This window comes from Aethalodelphis obliquidens, unplaced genomic scaffold (genome assembly GCF_003676395.1).
Source record: "Aethalodelphis obliquidens isolate GAN/ISIS:26980383/991018 unplaced genomic scaffold, ASM367639v1 scaffold5, whole genome shotgun sequence".
NCBI classification, from domain to species: domain Eukaryota; kingdom Metazoa; phylum Chordata; class Mammalia; order Artiodactyla; family Delphinidae; genus Aethalodelphis; species Aethalodelphis obliquidens.
In genome coordinates, this window is record NW_020837949.1 from 44,179,210 (window position 1) to 44,199,195 (window position 19,986).

At 46.2% G+C, this 19,986-nt stretch overlaps 1 protein-coding gene across 4 annotated transcripts in view; it reads left to right on the top strand.

Moving 5' to 3' along the window:
* Window positions 1–19,986, top strand: part of PDE1C (phosphodiesterase 1C) — a 476,007-nt gene that overhangs the window by 79,697 nt on the left and 376,324 nt on the right. For all 4 annotated transcript variants that reach the window (XM_027102260.1, XM_027102256.1, XM_027102255.1 and 1 more), the window contains exon 2: window positions 12,484–12,534. In XM_027102260.1, the coding sequence (XP_026958061.1) occupies window positions 12,484–12,534 (51 nt within the window). The remainder of the gene's footprint in view (window positions 1–12,483; window positions 12,535–19,986) is intronic.

Below are 19,986 nucleotides of genomic sequence, written 5' to 3' on the forward strand. Positions count from 1 at the left end.
TGACTCAAGCAGAGAATGGATGGGCCAGCTTCATGGAAGATGGCCGTGACTGTGTTCAGTGATGTCTAAAATGTCATCTCGTGAACGCTGTTGAGCCAGGAAGGACCAGCTCAGTGATTTCGAGCAGGTCATGCTGGCTCCCTAAGCTTCGGTGTCCAGGGGGAGTCTCCATGGTTCTAGAGGGTTTTAAGGCCATCATGCTGTTTAGCTGTTTAGCAGTTTCAGGACTGCTACTTTTGTCCCCGCCCCCCTCCCAATTGATATGAATCAATGAATGTGATGGTTTTTGGAGGTAGGGCCTTTGAGAGGTAATTAGGTCATGAGAGTGTAGCCCCCATGATGGAATTAGTGTCGTTATATGAAGAGGAAGAGAGCTAGCCCTCCTTTACCCACCCCTGTCTCTCATCCACGCAAGGATACAAAAAGAAGGCAGGTGCCCTTGGACAAATTCCTTAACCTTTCTGAGCTTCAATTGCTTCACTTATAAGATGTAAATAATTATTATTCCCACCTCTAGAGAGTTCAGACCCTTTAGTATAATATTCAAGGACCGTCAGGACCCAGCCCCAACCTACCTTTTCAGTATCTTTCCTGGTACCTTGCACTCTGGCCATCTGAGATGCTCTCCCATTTCCCAAACACACAATCCCCGTGCACTCTCCATGCCTTTCCTTATTTTTTCCCCTCTGCAGGAAATACAGTGTTTGTCTCTTCTGGGCCTGGTGAAATCCTCCTTGTTCTTCAAAGCCCTGTTCTCTGAAGGTTCTCCAGTCCTTTCCCATATCAGTTATCTATTGCTGAGTAACAAATTACCCTGTAGCTTAATAGCTGAAAGCAACAATGAACACATATCATTTCACACAGTTCTGTGGCTCAAGAATCTAGAATCAGATCAGCTAGGTGGGTTTTGGCTCAGGGTCTCTCATGAAGTCACATTCAAGATGTCAGCTGGGGCTGCATTCATCTGAAGCCTTGACTAGGCCTGGAGGACCTGCTTCCATATGGCCACTCACATGACTGGCAAGTTGACGTTGGCTTTTGGTGGGAGGCCTCAGCTCTTCACCATGTGGACCTCTCCACAGGGCTGCTTGAGTGTCTTCACAGCATGGCTGCCTGGTTTCCCCAGAGAAGGGATCCAAGGGAGAGCAAGGTGTGAGTAGCAATGTTTCTATGACCAGGATTTGGAAGTCATACACCATCCCTACCCCAGTATTTTGTTGGTCCCTGGGTTACTACTGACTCAGTGTGGGAAGGGAGCACACAAGGGTGTGAGCATTAGGAGGTGAGGCTCACTGGGAGCCGTCTTAGAGGCCGATATCACGTTTCCCCAACAGAATTAAGTGTTCTGGTGTTCAGCCACATTCATTTGTTTACAGGGTCTTTCTGTGCTATACAGTAGATATTTGTGTGCTAGTTTTATTTATTGGATGCATTTGATCTGTTCAGCCTGTAGGCAGCTGGTAATGATGCAGTGATTTATGGTGCTGGATGTAACAGTGCTGGCAGTGCATGTCTGAGCAATGTTTAGGGTGTGTGTGCGTGTGTGTGTGTGTGTGGTGTGCTCGCACTCGTGCCTGGCACATTGGCTCTCATGAGCTCAACTTACTGCGAGGTGCTTGGAGAGAAACGGAGCAGCTCTGGTTAGTCGTGGCTGTGTGGTTGACCCATACCCCGGATCTGAGGACCTCCTTGTTTGTTTCGGGCTTTGTGCCCTGCTGGTGGCTTGGCCAGGGTGGGCAGTGATCTTCTAGGTCAGCTGTTCTATTTAATGCCTGTGGAGGGGGGTGAGTTTCCCTTGCCCTCTCTGCTTGGACCCTCCTTCTCACGTGCACACCCTCTCAGCATCTATCCTCAAGTAGGTTTCAAAGTCGTGCTGGGAATTGTTCTTTCTCACAGCATGGCTGAAAGAAACCAAGGGAATTGGACGTTGAATTCAATAGTGTGCATTTTTGAAACCACCAGGGGCTTGTCAGGGAGCCCTTAGAAAGTGTGCCTGGCTGTGCCTTTTCAAGGTGGGTTACGTCCTTCAACACCTTGCTTCTGGAGCAGTACCATCAGCGCCACCTGGGAGCTTGTTTGAGATGCAGAATCACAGGCCCCACCCGAAACCGACTGAGACAGAATCTGCAGTTTTAACAAGATCCCCAAGTGGTTTTCATGCCTGGGGAAGTCTGAGATTCAGTGTTTTGGAAGGCAGCCTTCTGGAAAATTCAGTCCCTTTGGATGGCTCCTGAATGTACAACGCAGAAGAAGGCTCCCAGGCGCCCTGTGTATCTCCTGAGAATCAAGCAAAAAAAGAGGCTTGGCCGAGGCGGTGGAGGTTTGGCTTCGCCTGGAGATCATTGTGGAAGTGAGTGTTAACCAGTGGGTTGCTGAGACTTATTTAAAATAAAAACATCTCTCTTTTCTTTTGGCAATGATTTAAGTGATTTTACTTTTGTGGGTAAAGGGCTTGGGATATTTTTGTCAAATGAGGAGTGGATGGGGCTTGTCAGTCTGGAGAAGAGGGGGCTCAAAGGGCTGAGGCCATGATTGTTGTCATCAAATTTGGGAGGACCCTGAGGAGGAATGGGAATCAGGCTTGTTCAGTGAGGGCAGAAGGAAGACCTTCAGAAGGATTCCATAATCATGAAGATGACCTTGCTAAGGTTGCAGAACTAATTAGAGGTGAAGGGGGCCCTATCTCCACAGGGGCTGAGCTGCCATCTGTAGGGGCAGTCCAGACATGAGCTGGACCTGCCCTTGTTTGGGACGTTGCAGGGGGTCTAAGCAGGACATGTGGAGCTGGACCAGTTCCAGTCCTGTGAACTGTCGAGAAAAGAAAAGGGCTCATAGAACTGGGTTCACTTCCAGCTTTCCCATTTACTAGACCTGATTTGGGCAAGTTATTTAACTTTTCTAAGCCTCAGTTTCCTTATCTGAAAATGGGAATAATAATACTCACCTCATGGGATGGTGTGAAAATTAAATAAAAATTAATTATGGGTGTAAAGTTCTTGCCAGTGCCTGGCATGAAGTAAGGCTTAATACATTACAGGGTTTTTCCTTCCTCTTCTCTGTACTTATTTCCTTTGCCTTATTTGGGTTGGACTTAATTAGTTAACAGTTTGAACAGCTGGCTTGATATTGTATTTTAATCGTGTTCATTTCTGATTCTTGTTAACTGCTAGCCGTCCTGGTTTGCTCAACTGGGGTGTTTTAATGAGGCCAGAGTAGTAAGGTGGCCCTGTATGGGCACTGCTTTGGTCACTCAGGTGTCACCCTTGTTGTGGGCCAGCAGTCGTGCAGCCCGGGGTCTGTGGTTGTCACCAGGGCATCAGCCAGGAGGGCCGGACAGAGCCCCACAGGCTGTTACCATTGGGAAGCAGCCGGGTGCATGTCAGGTGGTGGTGCTTTGGAGTGACTGCTGACTCTGGACTGGTGTACCAGCACCTGAATTTAGAGCATGTTTAGACATATCTGCTCTTGGATAAATTCACGTGTCCATCCGCAGATGCGACACTTTTGTAGATGGGAATAGGAAAGAAGGCAGAGTTGCAGTGAGAGGCATTTTATAATGTATCAAGAGAGGAGAGAGCTCTTTTCTCTGCTTTTTACTACCCCCTCCCTCAATTAAAAGCTTTTCTTGCCTGAGAAAGGGAGAGATTTAGGGTATGGTTGGTCCATCTCAGTCTGCTCCCAGGCCTTTAATGTACCACACTCCTCCCCTCTCCCTGGAACAGATCCCATCATCCTCTCCACCTCCCTGGCTCTCGCCTGCCCCGGGTCTCCTAGAAGCCTTCTGTTCTCCTCACTCCAGACCACCACAGTCTCTACCTTCTGTGAACAAGGACCCTTCATTTGGCATTCAGCAGAGTTTAGATCATGTCATGTATTAATTTTATGTTTCCCCAACTTGGCCTCGGGCTTCCTGAGGTCAGGACCTGGTAGCTTGGCCAGGTGGTTTCTGCAGAAATACCAGGTACCGTAATAAATTTGTATTGCAGTAACTCAAGTAATCTGTGTCAGGAAGCTCAGTGCCAGGCCTCTGGTCTCAGTGGACTCCTGCCCACCCAAGGACCAGTTGTATCCATCCTTGAGTCCAGCAAGACATGGGGAGGAAGGGGCTCAGGGAGTGAGTGCTCAGTAGAGGTTAATAGATTGTTTGATCTGAGTAACTGGAAGCCATGGAAAGTCAGTCTGAAACCTGGCAGCTTGGAAAGAGAGGCCGGGGAAAGGGAGCCAGGAAGTGATTGAAAAACGTAAAATTCACTTTTATTAATATCCCACTTTGTTACATAAAGGATTGGTGTACAGAGCAAAATAGGAATAAAGTATGATTTGTGGAATGAGGTTGGATATAGATAAATAAACAAATGTATACAATTAGGACCAGGGAAGATAGAAATACATTACATGGGCTTTTCCATATGACCCCAATTCCTTCAAATTAATTAAAAAAAACACAAAGGGCAATCTGTTTCCCAAGCTGTCTTCTCAGGTTGGCATTTCTGTCTGTATTTCATCGCACCCTGGGTTGAATGAGCTGGCGAGCCACTCTGCCCTCTGGCAGGCAAACCTTGCCCTCTGCAAGGATTTGCCCATTACTCCAGGAGAGAAGGGCCCGGAAGGTGCACCATCCCTTCCACTCTCAAATCATCAGCACTGATGAGTCATCACTACAAATAGGTTTTATTTTCTTTTGTGCAAGAGCCTGATTTGGAGTTGATTTGACAGGCAAATGGGCCCAAAAGGTATAATGAGGCAACACTAAGCATTTCTGAATAACGAAGTGGAGAAAGGAACAGGCTGAGGGGTGGCGAGGCCTTTTATGTCTCTGGGGCACACAGTGCAGTTGGACTTCAGAGCTCTGTTCTGTTTATGGAGCAGGAGAACAGAGTGCCTCCCTGTGTGGTGCTTCTGACCTGAGGGTCAGTGGAGGGGAGGCAAGGGGTTCTCCTGCCAGGGCTGGGTTTCTCGAAAGTAAGGCTTGTCAAACAGTACTGATACTCACATGCTAAAAGTGTGATGGGTAGCATGCAAGTTAAGAGCACTGGCTCTGGAATAAGGTGCTATTGGATTCAGTTTCCACATCTGCCATTCGCTAGTTGTTTCATCACAGGGAATTTACTTAAGTTCTCAAAGACTCAGTTTCCATATCTGGAAAATAGGGAAATAATAGTGATAACCTCAGAGAGTTGCTGTGAAGATAAAATTAGGTAATGAAGGAGCAGTGCTTAGTTTGGTCCTTAGTTATATAGCAGCTCTCATTTTAAGCAAGTCAAGTAATATATTTTTATATAAGTATTTAATTAATTCATTTATCTCTGTGAATTGTCCATTTTTGGACCCTATTATTTTATGGTCTATGCAACCTGGCAGAGATTTTCCCACATACCCATCCTACCTTCCCCCTCCAGCCTCTCCCCATCCCGCCCATGACAGGCTTTGGTAGTGTATCACAGACACATCTTGCTAAACTCAGACTCAGCGTCAGAAGGCTCCCTAACACAGTACTCTGCTCAACCATTGCCAATCAGAGTTGTATATGTTTATGTTTAAAACATATCCTGGGGCTGTCAAGCATCAATATTTATCAAACCCAACGGGGGCAAAGGAAACCAAGCCCTTTACTTTTACCCTTGACAGACCACTACGAGGGAGTTAAAGAGATGGGGTACATTCTCTTCTCTGAGAATGCTGGACTTGGAGCTGGAAGAAATGATATTTCGAACCCTGATGCTTGGCCTTGGTCTCATCTTGGACAAGCCACTTGATCTCTTGGAATGTCAGTTTCTTCCCCTGTTAAGAGAATAGGTCTTGCCTCCTGGGGGCTGGTTTTATGAGTTGTACTGTTTTCACGCGAAGATTTGATTCTAGTTCCTATTCCCTTGTTACTGTTTTCTAACTGTGGAAGATTTAATAGGGTTAGGGAGACACCTGGTAGCTGGGGTTCTTGCATCAATGTGGCAATGAAGCTCCTCTCTTTGTAACTAGGTTCTTCCTCTTCTGGATCCTGTTATTGTGCGTCCTGACCCCCGTGACCATCTCACAAAAGGGCCCCTCTCTGCTGACCACCTCCTGGTCTTGTGCCAGGTATGAAATCCCCAGGCAGGTGACCTCCCCCAATCTCTGTAGGCTGGTACATGGCTCTCACTGGGGCTAGAGCCATGGAGTAGAGGGTCAGGACTTAGTGTGACTTTTCTCTAGGGGTAGCTCTCTCTGGAGCACAGCTCTTATCTGCCTACCTTTCTTGGAAGGCAAAGAGGCTAAATGGAAAGAACCTGGGCTTTGGAGCCAGGCATACCTTGATTGGGAATTCTGACACACAACTTTGTGGTCTTGGAAAAGTTACCTGACTTTTCTGAGTTCCAATGCCCTGTCTATCAAATGGGAATGACAGTCTTACTCAGTGTGAAGGCAGGGACCATGACTGATTGTTCAGGGCTTTATCTGCAATTTAGTCAATGTTTTATAAGTATTCCTGAAGGACAGAATGGATACTTAAAAAAAAAACATATTTATCGGGCTTCCCTGGTGGCACAGTGGTTAAGAATCCACCTGCCAATGCAGGGGACACGAGTTTGATCCCTGGCCTGGGAAGATCACACATGCCATGGAGCAACTAAGCCCGTGCGCCACAACTACTGAGCCTGCGCTCTAGAGCCCGCGAGTCACGACTACTGAAGCCCGTGCGCCTAGAGCCCATGCTCCCCAACAAGAGAAGCCACCGCAGTGAGAAGCCCATGCACCTCAATGAAGAGTAGCCCCCGCTCGCCGCAACTAGAGAATGCCAGTGCGCAGCAACGAAGATCCAACACAGCCAAAAATAAAAACAAATTTCTAAAAAATTTATTTATTTATTTATTTATTTGGATGTGCCGGGTCTTAGTTGTGGCATGTGGGACCTTCGTTGCTATGTGCGGGATCTTCATTGCGGCTTGTGGGATCTTTGGTTGCAGCATGCCAGATCTAGTTCCCTGACCAGAGATCGAACCCGGGCCCCCTGCGTTGGGAGCGCAGACTCTTAGCCACTGGACCACCAGCGAGTCCCCAGAACGAATACTTATAGAACATTTAAATGCTCAGTGGGTGTTAATGTCCTTGTACCATCTTCTTATTCTGCTTCCAGTTCTTGGCCCCCATCGCACTCTGCATGGTAGGACGTTGGTCATTGATTCAATACTGTGCCAGGCATTTAGGCATTAGGAATATAGTAGTTTTTTCATTGGCAGAGAATCTGTGCTTGTGTGGGGATTAGACTGTAGTGGAAGCAAAACGCAGTAAACCCAGTGAATGAAGAACAGAGCATATGAGAAGGTGATAAGTGCTTCCAGGAGGAATTGTGCAGGGAAGGGGGACGAGGCAGAGGGAGAAGGGGAGTCGGGAGCTGCGATCTTAATAAGGTGGTCATGGAACACCTTAATTAGAAGGTGACAGCTAGGTAAGCTGTCACTTGATCTTGGACGGAGTCTCTTTCTCCCCAGTATTCCGTTCGGTTTTCCTTGCTTGGGTCTTTGCAAGTGGAAGGCAAGGTGAGGTGAGGCCAAGCATCTGTGAGCAATGCCGAGCTTCACCTTCTACAGAAACTAGGAGGGTGCCTGGAACCTCATTCCAACACCCTCTTCCCTGAAGTCCCTTGTGTGTGGTTTTCCAGCCAGCAGGCTTCCCAAAGGACCTCACCTGGAGGGGGTCCCTGGCAAGCCCCAGAGCTAGTGGCAGAACAGCAGCCAGCCAGCATGCCAGGTAGATTTCCTTGCAGAAAGCAAGGCTCTCCTGTGAACAGCTTTCTCATTGTGTGTTTGCCCTGGCACCCAGCACCCCAGCTGCATTTATGCTCCCCCAGGTGCCAGGGTTTTCAAAACAAGGGTGGCAGTGTTTTTGGTGCTAGTTTTGGTTACAAAGCAGTGTGTACCTGCCCATGCCACCACTATGACTGTTTGGACCACCCTCCCCATCTTTTTCTGATGGCCTGGAATGTTTGTGACTCAGTTGGGGTTGGGATGCTCATTGCTCTGAGTTAACTTCCTTTCTCACCATCCTGTCTCACCTGCCCCTCCCCACTGGTCTCCTTTGGAGAATCTTTAAGATTTGTTTCTGGCCAATTTTCTGCTGGGGTTGGGGGGGGAAACATGAAGCAAACATACCAGGGGCACACTTCATTTAGAATGCTGCTTCTCAAACATTAAGTAGCAGTTGTTTAAATTCTAGAATCTTGTCTTCCCTTGCAGGATTCCATTTCAGTGGGTCTGGAATGGGACCAAGGAATCTGTATCATATCATCATTATCTTAAAGTCAGTTCCCTAGCTGAACACACTTGGATAAACCCAGATTGAGAGACATAGTTTACCTCCCTAACTTGCTTGTATGTCAAAGCTGAATGAAATCTACTGTTGCAATCCTCCCAGAGTTTAGCCCTGTGTTGAGCTCCCAGGTGGCTCTCAGTACACATGTATTGAAGGTTAGAGGCAATGTGAGGTGAATCCTTTTATAAAGAACCCTTCACAATGTGAAGAGTTGCCCACTAATTGATCTCCATAGTTATGTTTGCAGTCTTAACTGTTGAATTTTTCATAAAGCAGAGGCACGTCTCTGTTCAGGATTTTAATGACAAAACGATAGCCTCCTGAAAAGAAGAACTGAATAGGGGTAATTATTTCTGAAGGCATCTTCCTCCCTGAATGTTGCTTTGATAAAGGTGTCTGAAGTTACACCATTTGTTAGTGCTTCACAGCCGTAGCTGCTCACTGGAATTATCTGGGAACTTGGAAAGTGTGGATGCTTGGGTCCCACCCGCTGAGGCCCTATTTAATTGGTCTGGGCATCAGGATTTTTTAAAACTTCTCTAGTGATTCTTACATGTGGCCAGGGGTGCAAACCACTGACCTAGGAAGTGTGGAACCCCCTGGAGAGGGGAGTGGGTGATTCATTTCTTGAGACTAATAGGGAGTCCCCTTGGACTAAAGATAGAAGGTCCCCTGGATTCTGTGATTCAAGACTGCTCTGAAATCTGAATCTGAAATATGTTTCATATAAATAAATATACATACATGTATAATGACCCAAACTATATATAATAGTTAATTGTTTTCTACCCCTTTAATAAAAAATTTGTTTCTGATTATAAGGATGGCATGTGCTTATCCAACTGTTGGGTTTATGTAGAAAAGTATAAAAAAGGCTGATAATCTCCCCAAATGCCAGCACATGGAAGAAATAACTGTTAATATATCTGGTGCACATCCTTCCGCTCATTTCTTTCTGGCTAAGTACACACGCAGCCAAGATATACAGTTCAGCACCAATGGAATTAGCAATACATACCGGTCTACGTGTTATACCCAACACATCTTTCGGTAAATCTACATAATAACTTTCCTTAAATGGTTAACTTTCCTTAAATCTACAGAATCATTTTTATGAGATCTTGCCAAATTCAAGCTCTAATTGCACTTGAGAAATGGAACATCTACTTCATTGTCGAAGCTTGCTAGATATTTTTTTAAAATAAAAGGCAAACAGCAGTGTAGGAAAGCCCCCCTGCTGGTCAAGAAGCCCCCGTGTGTCTGAGCCGGCCAGCATTGTGCTGGTGGACCATCGAACATGTCGGGGCAGTTTGTGGGCTGGGAACAGAGGGGCTTAGCAAGCTTGGCCACAACCACTCCTTGTAGTGCTGGTCTCTGTTGAGTCTTAGTTTCCTTCTTTAAGACCTTTAAGAGGTCCTGTTTTCACCTGCCTTCTGAACCCACGCCAAGGGTATAGAAAGCCCACACCAGTCAGCAAAGAGCTGCCTCCTGAACATCCAGGAGCTGGACTCACCCATAGGGGGCGTCTCAGTGGTGACCCATTGCTGGCCCATGGGTCTGGATAGTTACTCAGTTATTGAGAGAAGCTGACAATCTGCATTGATATTTGAAACCTCTTGATTTTTAAATGCAGACAACTAATTGTTTAAAAATGAAAGACATTGTAGGGGCCAAGCAGAACACACCTGGGGCTTTTTAGAGTCCTCTGGAAGCCAATCTGAGGGCTCTCTCTACGGAGCCATCTGTGGCACTTGGTATGCATTTCAGTCTACTTCATTCAGTTCTAAAAATATTGACGGAATGCATTATTCTGCGTGCCAGTCACTGTTTGAAAGATTGGAAACAAAAAGATGAAAAGTTATGATCCTTGTCTCGGGTCGGGTAATTTATAGTTTAGAGCAGCTGTTCTCAAAATATGGTTCCCCAGACGTGCATTCTCAGTATCACCTGGAAACTTGTTAGAAATGCAACCTCTCGGGCCCCATCCCAGACCCACTGAATCAGAACTTGCATTTTAAAAAACCCTGCAATTTATTTTAACAAACCTTCCTGGTAACTCTGGTGCCTGCGCGGGGCATTGCCGGTCTCACCACTGAAGCTTGAGAAGCACTGGTCTGCGCGGGAAGTGCGGAGCACGGGCAGAGGTCTGTGGACTGCAGAAGCCGTGCTGGAAGCCAGGGGAGCTTTTCAGAAATGAACGGCTCCTTCTCAATCTTAAAGGATGAGCAGGAGTGAAGCAGTGGGGAGGGGTGTATAGAGGGGAGGGGGCAAAGGAGCAGTAGCAAAGAGGACAGAGAGTATGTAGGGCGTGTTTGGGATTTGTCCATTTAGAGCGTGTGGCTGGGCCCTGAAGGAAGCGCTGGGAAGTACAGTGAACTGAGAAGACTAGGTGTTGCCAGGTTTTCAGTACTAGGTCAGGTTAGCTGGATTGCATCTTGTAGATGTTGGGACATCATGGGAGACCTTGGGGCACTGGGTCTGCATTTAGGAAAATAATGCTGCTAGCAGGGTTCAGATTCCTTCTGGGTAGAGACAACTCTCACTGGCCTAGATCTTGATTCCTGCCTCTCCTGGCGTGACTTGGATCTGGGTCAGCAATTCCCACCCTTGGATAGGGTGGCGGGAGGGGAGGAAAAAGCCTGTGGGTGAGGAAGCAGCCATGGCTGCATGTGAAACTGTGACGGTGTCGCGACCACCCCTCCTTCTTCCCTCAGGGAAAACACGCGCTCTCCAAGCTGAACATTTTAGTGCTTGCTGGTGTTCTCAGCAATGGCGATGGTCTTCATATTCCTACTTTAAAAGCAGCCCGTCAGTTTCTGCAGCAAACATAACCTTGCTCTATTTCTTTCTTTAGAGATCTGTAGTGTCCAAAGAGGAAACGATTTGAACTCAAGGCCAGGAAACTCACGTCAATAGCCAACTAGATCTTGCTCCGTTCTCCCGCCCTCCCTCTCTGTCTTCCACTCTCCATTTCTGTCTCTCTTTCTTTCCAAAATGCTGGGGTGTGAGAGATAATGGGAGCAGGATGCAATGTTACCTCCCCCTGCTGGTTGTTTCGTAGAATGTCTTGTTTGTAATACATACAGAGTGCAGACAGTGGGGCAATGCAAACGACAGAAGCACAAAGTAGGCTGAGATTAAATTCATTAATTAAAAAAATTATGGTAAATTAAAAATTTTTCACCCCTTTGAAAGGGTGAAAGGAATTTTTTGACTCCTATTCTTTGCAAAATGATGTAATACATTTCTGAAGTAGTTATTTCTTTTGTCCTGTACTGCAAATTCTCATAGATGAGAATGATTTTAATGATTACACTGGCAATCTCCTTTATTCTGCATATGTATTGGATGTTCTTTCCTAAACTAAAATGAACAGGTTTTTCCAGTTGATTGCTCTGAATGTTCATTCAAGTTGATCACGAATATCTACAAAACACCCAAGGTTATAGTCATTATGGGCATTAAAAGTGATATTTAAAGGGGATGAAACTTGTGTTTCAATTTAACAATTGATATCTTTTTTATCCATGAAGATGGTTTTCGTAAATATAGGGGATAGTAATTATGACCCTATCAAGATGATAAATTATATAGAGGCTTTTCAGAGGAGGGTGAACGACCCTGCTGAGAGGCGTTAGGAGTACGGTTTTCTAGGGCAGCTCTCCGGACAATTTTCTCGATCCTCCTTTTTGTTAGACTCTAAATTTAAATATCCTTCTTAACAATAACCAACCTTACTATCTTCTGAAATCCCTGCCTTGCTTTGCGCCATGGACCAAGAAAATCAGACTGATGTCAGGTGCTTGGGGTGCATTTGTGTGCTGAAGGACATCCCGGTGAGAGGAAGCTTAAAGCAGAAGGACGTGCACTGGCTTTGAAGCCTGGTGTGCACGCCTCTTACTCAGTGCATGCAAGCCAGTTAACTCCTGTAAGCCTAGTAAACTAGGTATTGTTTAGGTCGTCTCCAGCTTAATTCACTTTTCTAATCAGAATGATTAAGGCTCTTGACCTCGTTTAGACATTGAGAGCAGCACTGGAAATATAGAAAGAGAGGGAGTGAAGTTGCTTTTATCCTCTTACAAAGACTCTCAAAAACAGCGTAATAGTGAATCATCCAGAGGATTAGCTGTAGGTTGGGCATATTCTACGGACACATGTGCCTTGCTCTTAATTGTATCTTCCGTTTTTTTTTTCCAGTTGCAAATGAAGCCGGAGATAAGACTGCCAGACCACTTGCCTGCTTCTCCCGTGAGTAAATCTTGTTTCACTCCTTTCCTGGGCTCCTTCAGAGCCTTTTTGCCTGTGTGGTTCACCCTGCCAGGTGTCAGTAAAACACTGCTAGTAAAAGAGTAATATAGGAAATGTCTTCAGTGGGTTATTACTCCATTTGAGCCCCACCGCCAGTGAGTTATTCATTGCTATTGCCTTTTCAGTCCTTAGAATTGTGGTTTATCAAACCGTGTCCTGGGGCTTTGCTATTCGAAGTGTGGACCTGGGAGCAGCAGAATCGACATTGCCTGGTGGCTTTTTAGAAATGCAGAGCCCCAGGCTCACCCCAGACCTACTGAATCAGGGTCTGGATTTCAACAAATCCCCAGATTCCTGTGCACAGTTGAGTTTGAGAAACACTGCACTGGAGAATCCCCTCAGAGTACCTTGCCGTGGGGTGGGCTTTTTCTGAAGCATGAGTGCAGAAGAGTCTATGAAATGCTTGTAGTTGTCAAGGTCCGTTACACGTGTGGAAGCATCGTCACCTCCCCATGTGGACTTAAGGGCTGGCTCCACTGGCTTTTCCTCAGTTTGGTGATATTTTGAAGCTCAGATGGAATCTGTAACTGGTTCTCCTTTGGCACGGGGATGTTTGTAAGGGCCTAGGAGCTCCCCATCAATTTCACTTGACTCCTTTGTCTCCAGGTCTTCATCCCAATGGGTGAGCAAGGGTCAAAAGCCTCTTGATGTTTTCTGTGCCAGAGTGATCAGCAAGTAATACATTTGCAAGTTAATGCATCCCTTGGGATGAAAACCCAGATCCCAATGAAGGGAGTGGAAATACCAAGGGAGATTGAGTAGGGTTGGGTGGAGATGCGCCCCAAATGGGCTGAGCTTCCAGTGGAGAAATAGTGGAACTGTAAATCAAAATAGATGGATTTTTCCTTCCAGCGCCGTCACTACTTTCACTTAAAGGAATTTCCCTTATGCTTTCCGAGCCTCAGTTTTCCCATCTCAAAAACAGGAAACTCATACCCATCTTCTCTCTTTTATAAAAAACTTACCATCTTTTGAAGTGATGGCATGAGAGTCACTGCATTTGTTCACATAGGGCGGACAAAGTCTTGTGTGTGGATTCTGCCAACATAAGTCTTAACACGTAGAGTCTGAAGTATCCTTTCTCTGTTTATAGGGCTTCTTCCAAATTCTGCCTTCTAGCTCTTTTGGGGGGCGGGCTTCAGAACTTCGGGATTGATTCCTAAAAACGATTTTTATAGAACCGTAATAATATGTGATAATGAAAGAGCATTAAGTGCTCACGTTTTAGAAACTGTGTAATAAAACACTTGCTTCTCACAGGCCCCCCTTTTCACTGCCCTCCTACCTGGAATCATTATTTCCAAAATAAGTATTTCATCCCACAGCTCAGTGAGGATGATGAATATGCTTTCAGTCTCTTTATTTCTTTGTCTCCCGAGCAGTAGTCAGGCAAATTAATAAGCTGGGGTGGTAATCCGACCACGCTGTGCAGGCTGCACCCCCATGGGAGTTTCTGCCGCTTAGAGGCTCAGCATGCTTGCCTTGAGTGTTGAAGGGTGCCGTGAGTTCAACACCCTTGAGTGTTGAAGGTGCTGTTGAGGAAGGTGTGGGAAGCACGTCCCAGGCAGAGAGAACACATGGGCACAGAGGAGCCTCGCACGTTAGGGAAACTGGCTGGAGAGGCAGCCCGGGGTCAGGCTAAGAGGGGTCTTTGTGCTAGCCCATGGAGTGGACGCTGATTCTGGGGAAGCCTACTTGGCCAGCATCTCCCCCTCCTCCTGGAGCTGGAGGTGGCCTCAGGGGACCAGAGCTGTGTGGTGAAGAACTGGACCTCCCAGCCCAGCTCCAGACCCCAGTCAGGGGACGAGCTCCTGGAGCCCCCTGACACTGGGCTCCTGACATTGGGACTGTTGGCCCTGGGGCCGGGACTCCTGCTCGTCCAGATGTCTGGGATGCTGGGAGGCTGCCCTCCAGTGCCAGCCCCAGAGAGCCCTCCTCTCTAGAGAGGTCTGTTTTATGTGTATATCTGTCTCCCATTAGACAGTAGGCTCCTGGAGGCCAACGGACCCCTGGTTGAGCATGTATTGACTGTGCCTGGTGCAGGAACAACTGCCTGTTGAATGAAGACTGAGTGAACTGCTACCCAGCCTGCAGCTGCCCCCACTCCTCCTTATCCTAACTTCGTGGACAGGGCAGGCTCTCCCACTGCCAGCACACACACTCCCGGATCCCTCTGGATCCAGGCCACCCTCAGGAGGCTCCCATGTACTAACGTGAGGGTCCTCAGAAGCCACGAGGGACATGGGCTCTGGTGTCAGGCCTGGGTTTGCGTTCTGAGTCCAGGAATTTTGAATTCTGTGTGAACTTGGGCAGGTAACTTAATTACTCTAAGCAGGAATGAGTGCTAAAATGCTTAAAAACATGTGACGTGGTCACCGACCAATCAGGACAGATGTTGGCCCTGGCTGATGTGAAGGAGGGTGCAGGAGGCCCTGATAGGTCAGTCACTGGGTGGGGCGGGGGCAGCTGAGGTGGATATTGGCCCTGATTACGTGAGGTAAATAATAGAAAGCGTAGTGTTTGCACACTGTAAGAGCTCAGTAGGTGTGGGTGATTGTCATTACGTATATTATTACCCTGAGTCATTTTCCTCTCCCCGCCTGCCTCTCTCCCTCCCTCCCCTCCTCCTTTCCTCCCTCCATTCCTCCCTCCCTTCCTTTTCCTTGTGTTTATTGAAGACTTTTGTCTGCTAGGCCCTGGGGGCACACAGATGAGTAAGTTTGTCTTCCAAGAGCTCACAGTCTAATCAGGGAGTTGGAGAGTTGGACAAGTAAGTGGCCCCAGTGCAGTGTGTGGAGGGCGATGCGAGAGATTGGTACGGGAGCTATATGGGGAGGGCCTCGTCTGGCCTGCGTTGGGGGTGGGTTCAAGGGAGTCTTCCTGGAGGAGAAAAGGATTAGCTGAGGCTTGGGGAGTGTGTGTGGGTTAACAGGTAGAAAAGGTAGGGGGAAAAAAAAAAAAAGAAGCGACACCACTCTTCAAGGAATAAAGGCCATGTGTAGTGTTCAGACGTGGCCACAGTGTGGCAGGAAAAGCTCAGATTTGGGTGTACATCTCTACTCCAGAAGGCTTGAAAGAGGCTGCATGCAGTGCAATGGACAGAGCACCTTTTGAGAATGCACGGAATTGGAAGAGACTGTCCTCAGGGAGGGGTTGGCCCCAGAGCTTGTGTAGCTGGGCAGCTCCATCCTGGAGTTTTGATTGCTTCCCTAATTGAGGAAGAACAATTTCTCCCCTGAGATAAGTAATGACTGAAAAGAAAAGAATGGTGTCAAAAGCAGTAAGAAAATGGAGCCTAATTAGTAATGCCTGCAAATTTGGCCTCTTTTGCTTTGGGAGGTAATAATCCAGGTAGTGTTGAAAATAGATTATCCTATAAAAGAGCTGGAGTAGTTTTGGTGGATGGATGATAAAGCAAAGGGAGGTCGCCTAGTATTTTTATGTTGGGTGTATGATTGGGTGAATGATCCCCTTTCCTGGGCAGAGATGGGTAGGGGCAGGCGGGGATGTACAGCTAGGGTGGGTGCTGGGTGAGCCTAGTACCAATTACACGGTAATGGCCATTGTGGAGCCCCAAGGCAAATTCAAATCACGTCTGACAGAGCGCTCAAGTCCAGCCAGAGATCTTTTCTAAACTGACTGTCACAGCAAGGAGGGTTTCTCACAAGCATCAAGTTGGGGGTGGATGGGTTACAGAACCAGGATGATGAGAACAAGGATAGGATAAAATGGGTGGGAGTAAAGGCTAAGAAATGCCATGAGCAGTGATGGGCTGTGGCTGTTGGCTGGGTGTTCAACGTTCTCAGGGGTGTGTACTATGAGCTAGAGCCATATAAAGGGCCCAGGACAGGGTAGGAAGCAGATATGGAGATTTGCTGGTTTGTCTTAAACAACTGTAACTATTTCCAAAATGTTCAGATCCTCTGTAGAGCTCCAGGTCCCACCTCAGTAGTATTCAAGACCGAGCATCTTCATTTCCTACTTGCTCCCGCAGAAAGGTACCTTCAGCAGTGGCAGCTCTAGGGGCTTAGGGGTAGCAATGCAGCTCAGTGGTCTTCAAAGTGGGGACCCTGGGAACTTGTTAGAGATATGAGTATGTGAGCCCTTTGCCAGATCTGCTGAATCAGAAACTCCTGAGGGTGGGTCTCAGCAATATGTATTTTAACAGACTCTAGTGGTGATTCTGATGCATGCCAGTATTTGAGAACCACTGCTGTAGTTGGAAGGACTATGTTATGGTGGTGGCAGAGATAGAGGTAGAGGTAAAAGGCAGCATGCAGAGCAGTACAATGGTTTTATTTAGTTTATACATTACAGAATAGTACAACTAGCAGTTTTCGATAACTGCTTGTAATATGTAATTGCATACAGACATAAGACAGAGCAAATGTTAATTGTCCTTGTCAAAGAACAGTATATTATTATTATTTTATTTTTATTGGAGGAGTTTGTGGGGGCTGATGGAGGTTATGGGAAAATGATCTAAAGGTCCCTCTAATCCTCCCTTGTGACTGGCACTGCTCTGCATCGTCTCTTGAATCTAATCCTCTTTTTTCTAAGATCATCTCCTACCTGGCCCTGACCTTTCCTACTCCACAACAAGGTCATTGTAAGAATTGCTTGGTTGACCCCTAGCTTCTTGCTTGTAGCTTCAGATCACCCTCCACACAGTAACCTGTACCGTCACGCTTTAGTTTCTGTCATGACATATTTGTGTTTCAGAACACAGGGAGTTACTCCCTAACTTGTGTTCATCCAAGATTTATCTGCCTGACCACAAGGGTCCCACTGCTTGTTCTTACCCCCTTTCTCCATCCCTTTCATCAAATATAGTCGTTATCAGCCATGCAAATCTGTTTGGTTCAGTAAACAGATATATCAACCCATTATCTTAGATTTGAAAAATTTCAAGTTAGACCAGAACTTGCAAATGATCTAGTCCAAATCTCACTACTTCCTGTAAAACTCATCCTCTTTGTGACATCCCTGTTAGGGGGTCATGAGCTCTCTGAAGGAACCCATCCAGTGATGGAAAACTCACCTTGTCTTAGTGAGGGTTGATGGTAACGGTCATAGTGATGGACTGGAATGTTATGTGTTTGGGGAACTGAAACTCACTCTGCTTTTCTTTTTTTGAATGCGTTTGATCAAGTCTTTGAATACGTCCACTATATCACTTGGTCCCCAATATGTTAGTCATTGATCCATCAGTGAATGGCTGATGATACTATAAGTAGCTTCTAGAAGCTTGTGGACAGTATGTAACCCAGATGTTAGCTGGAGGCTCTTGGTCCGTTGAGATCTAGTTAAATAGGCTCAAATCACTGTTGTGTGCCCTTTGGAGGTTCAGAGCAGACCTCAGTGTTTCCGTGAATATCTGGGATTGACTTAGTGTTCTTCTGGCCCTGATCTCCTACCTCTCTTGATTGTGTTCCTCTGTATGCTTCTGGCTCTTTTCATATCTGCTCTGACATAGACTCAGATGCAGGCCAAAGCCCCTTCCTCTTCTCTTCTTCCCGTGTAACCAGAGGCTATTGGTCAAAGCAAGACTTGACTGAAGATTAGGGAAAGGGAGATCACAATATGCAATTGTGTGCAGACAATTTAAAGTCATAGTTCTCTTCTCAACAGTTCTTTCACCCATCCCACAGCCAGTAATTTTTTTAAAGACCACGCTGCCCATGTAGCTCCTGGCCTACCACCCCTTGATCCTCCTCTATCCACCGTCCTCCATTCTTTACCCTTTATTTCCACTTCTCTCTTAGGAATAAAAATACACTCCTCCCAGTCTCTCGTGCAGAGCTGCGTGACCATCATGTTAGTTGCTTTGGTATTTGCTGACACCCTTGCCTTCACCATCTCTCCTTTATTTTCAACTTATTTCTTTTCCTCCATGAAGGCCAGTTTCTTCTTCCTTAATGGGAATTGTGGTCCAACCTGTTGAGATACTAACAGATATTTAACTCCTTGCCACAAGTGTATAAGCTTACACCATTAAAAAATCTGATTAGAATATTTTGTGTGTGTGTGTGTAATGTGACCCCAGGGAGGCCAGGGAAGACATGGATTGGCGGTTGTATGCCAAGCACCTCCTCCCGTCCCCTCTCAGTGTATACTCCTTTCAATAAAGTTAGGATAAAGTTTCTGATTCCAGTAAGAGGTGGACTAAGAAAACCTGAAAATCCTCCAATTTTTATAAGCCTGTAGGAATGCTGAGTAAAATATTTTTTAAAATGCCCTTAAATGCATAGTTAAACTTGCAATATAGAAAGGGAACTCTGCAGGTGGTAGAAATGAAAGAGGAATTTAATATCAGTACAGCAAGCTGTAAACATGCCTGCTGATTCTGCAGCTATGCTGCATGGGGTGGTGCTGCTAGTTCCATGGGATCTAGTAACACATGTTTTAACATCCACCTGGGGAAAGAAGTTAAGGCCTTGGCCTGTGCAGCCTGGGGAGTTGGATATGAGACTTCTGCCTGAACTTGACTCTTAAAACATATGGCAGATCGTGTTTTCCAAAAATATTTGCAGCTCTATCTCCCATCCCACATGCTCTTCTTGCAGAGTGATGTTGACAAGCCTCCCACTGAGATGTGAAGCCTATGTTCCCTCCCCTTGAATTTTGGTGGCCTGTAACTGTGGCAGAATGTTGCTACGTGACTTGCAAAGTTACATCATCATAAGTGATGCAGCTTCCACCTGGGGCCTGTTGGGATGCTTGTTCTTGGAACACTGTCATCATGCTGTGAGGAAACAGAGAGGCCATATGGTGAGCCCACTGCTGCACCACCCATCCCAAAGTACAGGTTTGTGAGCAAAATAAATGGTTGTTGTTGTGGTTTGAAGCCACTAAGTTTGGGGTGATTTGTTATGCAGCAATAGATAACTGGAACAAAGGGCTACCTCCTCAGTGAAAGAGGGACCTGAAAAACAAAATACATCCATTAGCATAGGGAGATAACAAGGAAACTTGTTTGCCTCCTCTTGCTCTTGAGGAAAAGTCTCCCCTGGGCGATGGAAACTATCTGCCTGGTCCAGGTACCCTTTCAAACTAAGAAATTAGTAAAAATTGGTTCTGTGGGCTAGTAATGGCAGAATCAAATGGAAAAATGCAGTAAAATCAATTGTAAAAATATTCTGAAATGCAACCCAAGTCATAATGTATTTTCATAAAGAAAACAAGGAACACTAAATATTGTCTCACAATCAAAATTTTAAAAAAATCCACAGGGGCAGCAATCCACCAGGATGAACAAGAGTCAGTGAGCACAATGAATAGAGAATTAGAACCCTAAGACCTTGAGGTAATATATTGACAAACTGAAAGAAAACATGAACTATATATATTTAAAAATAAAGATATAAAAAGAATTGAAACTCTAAGAAAGGA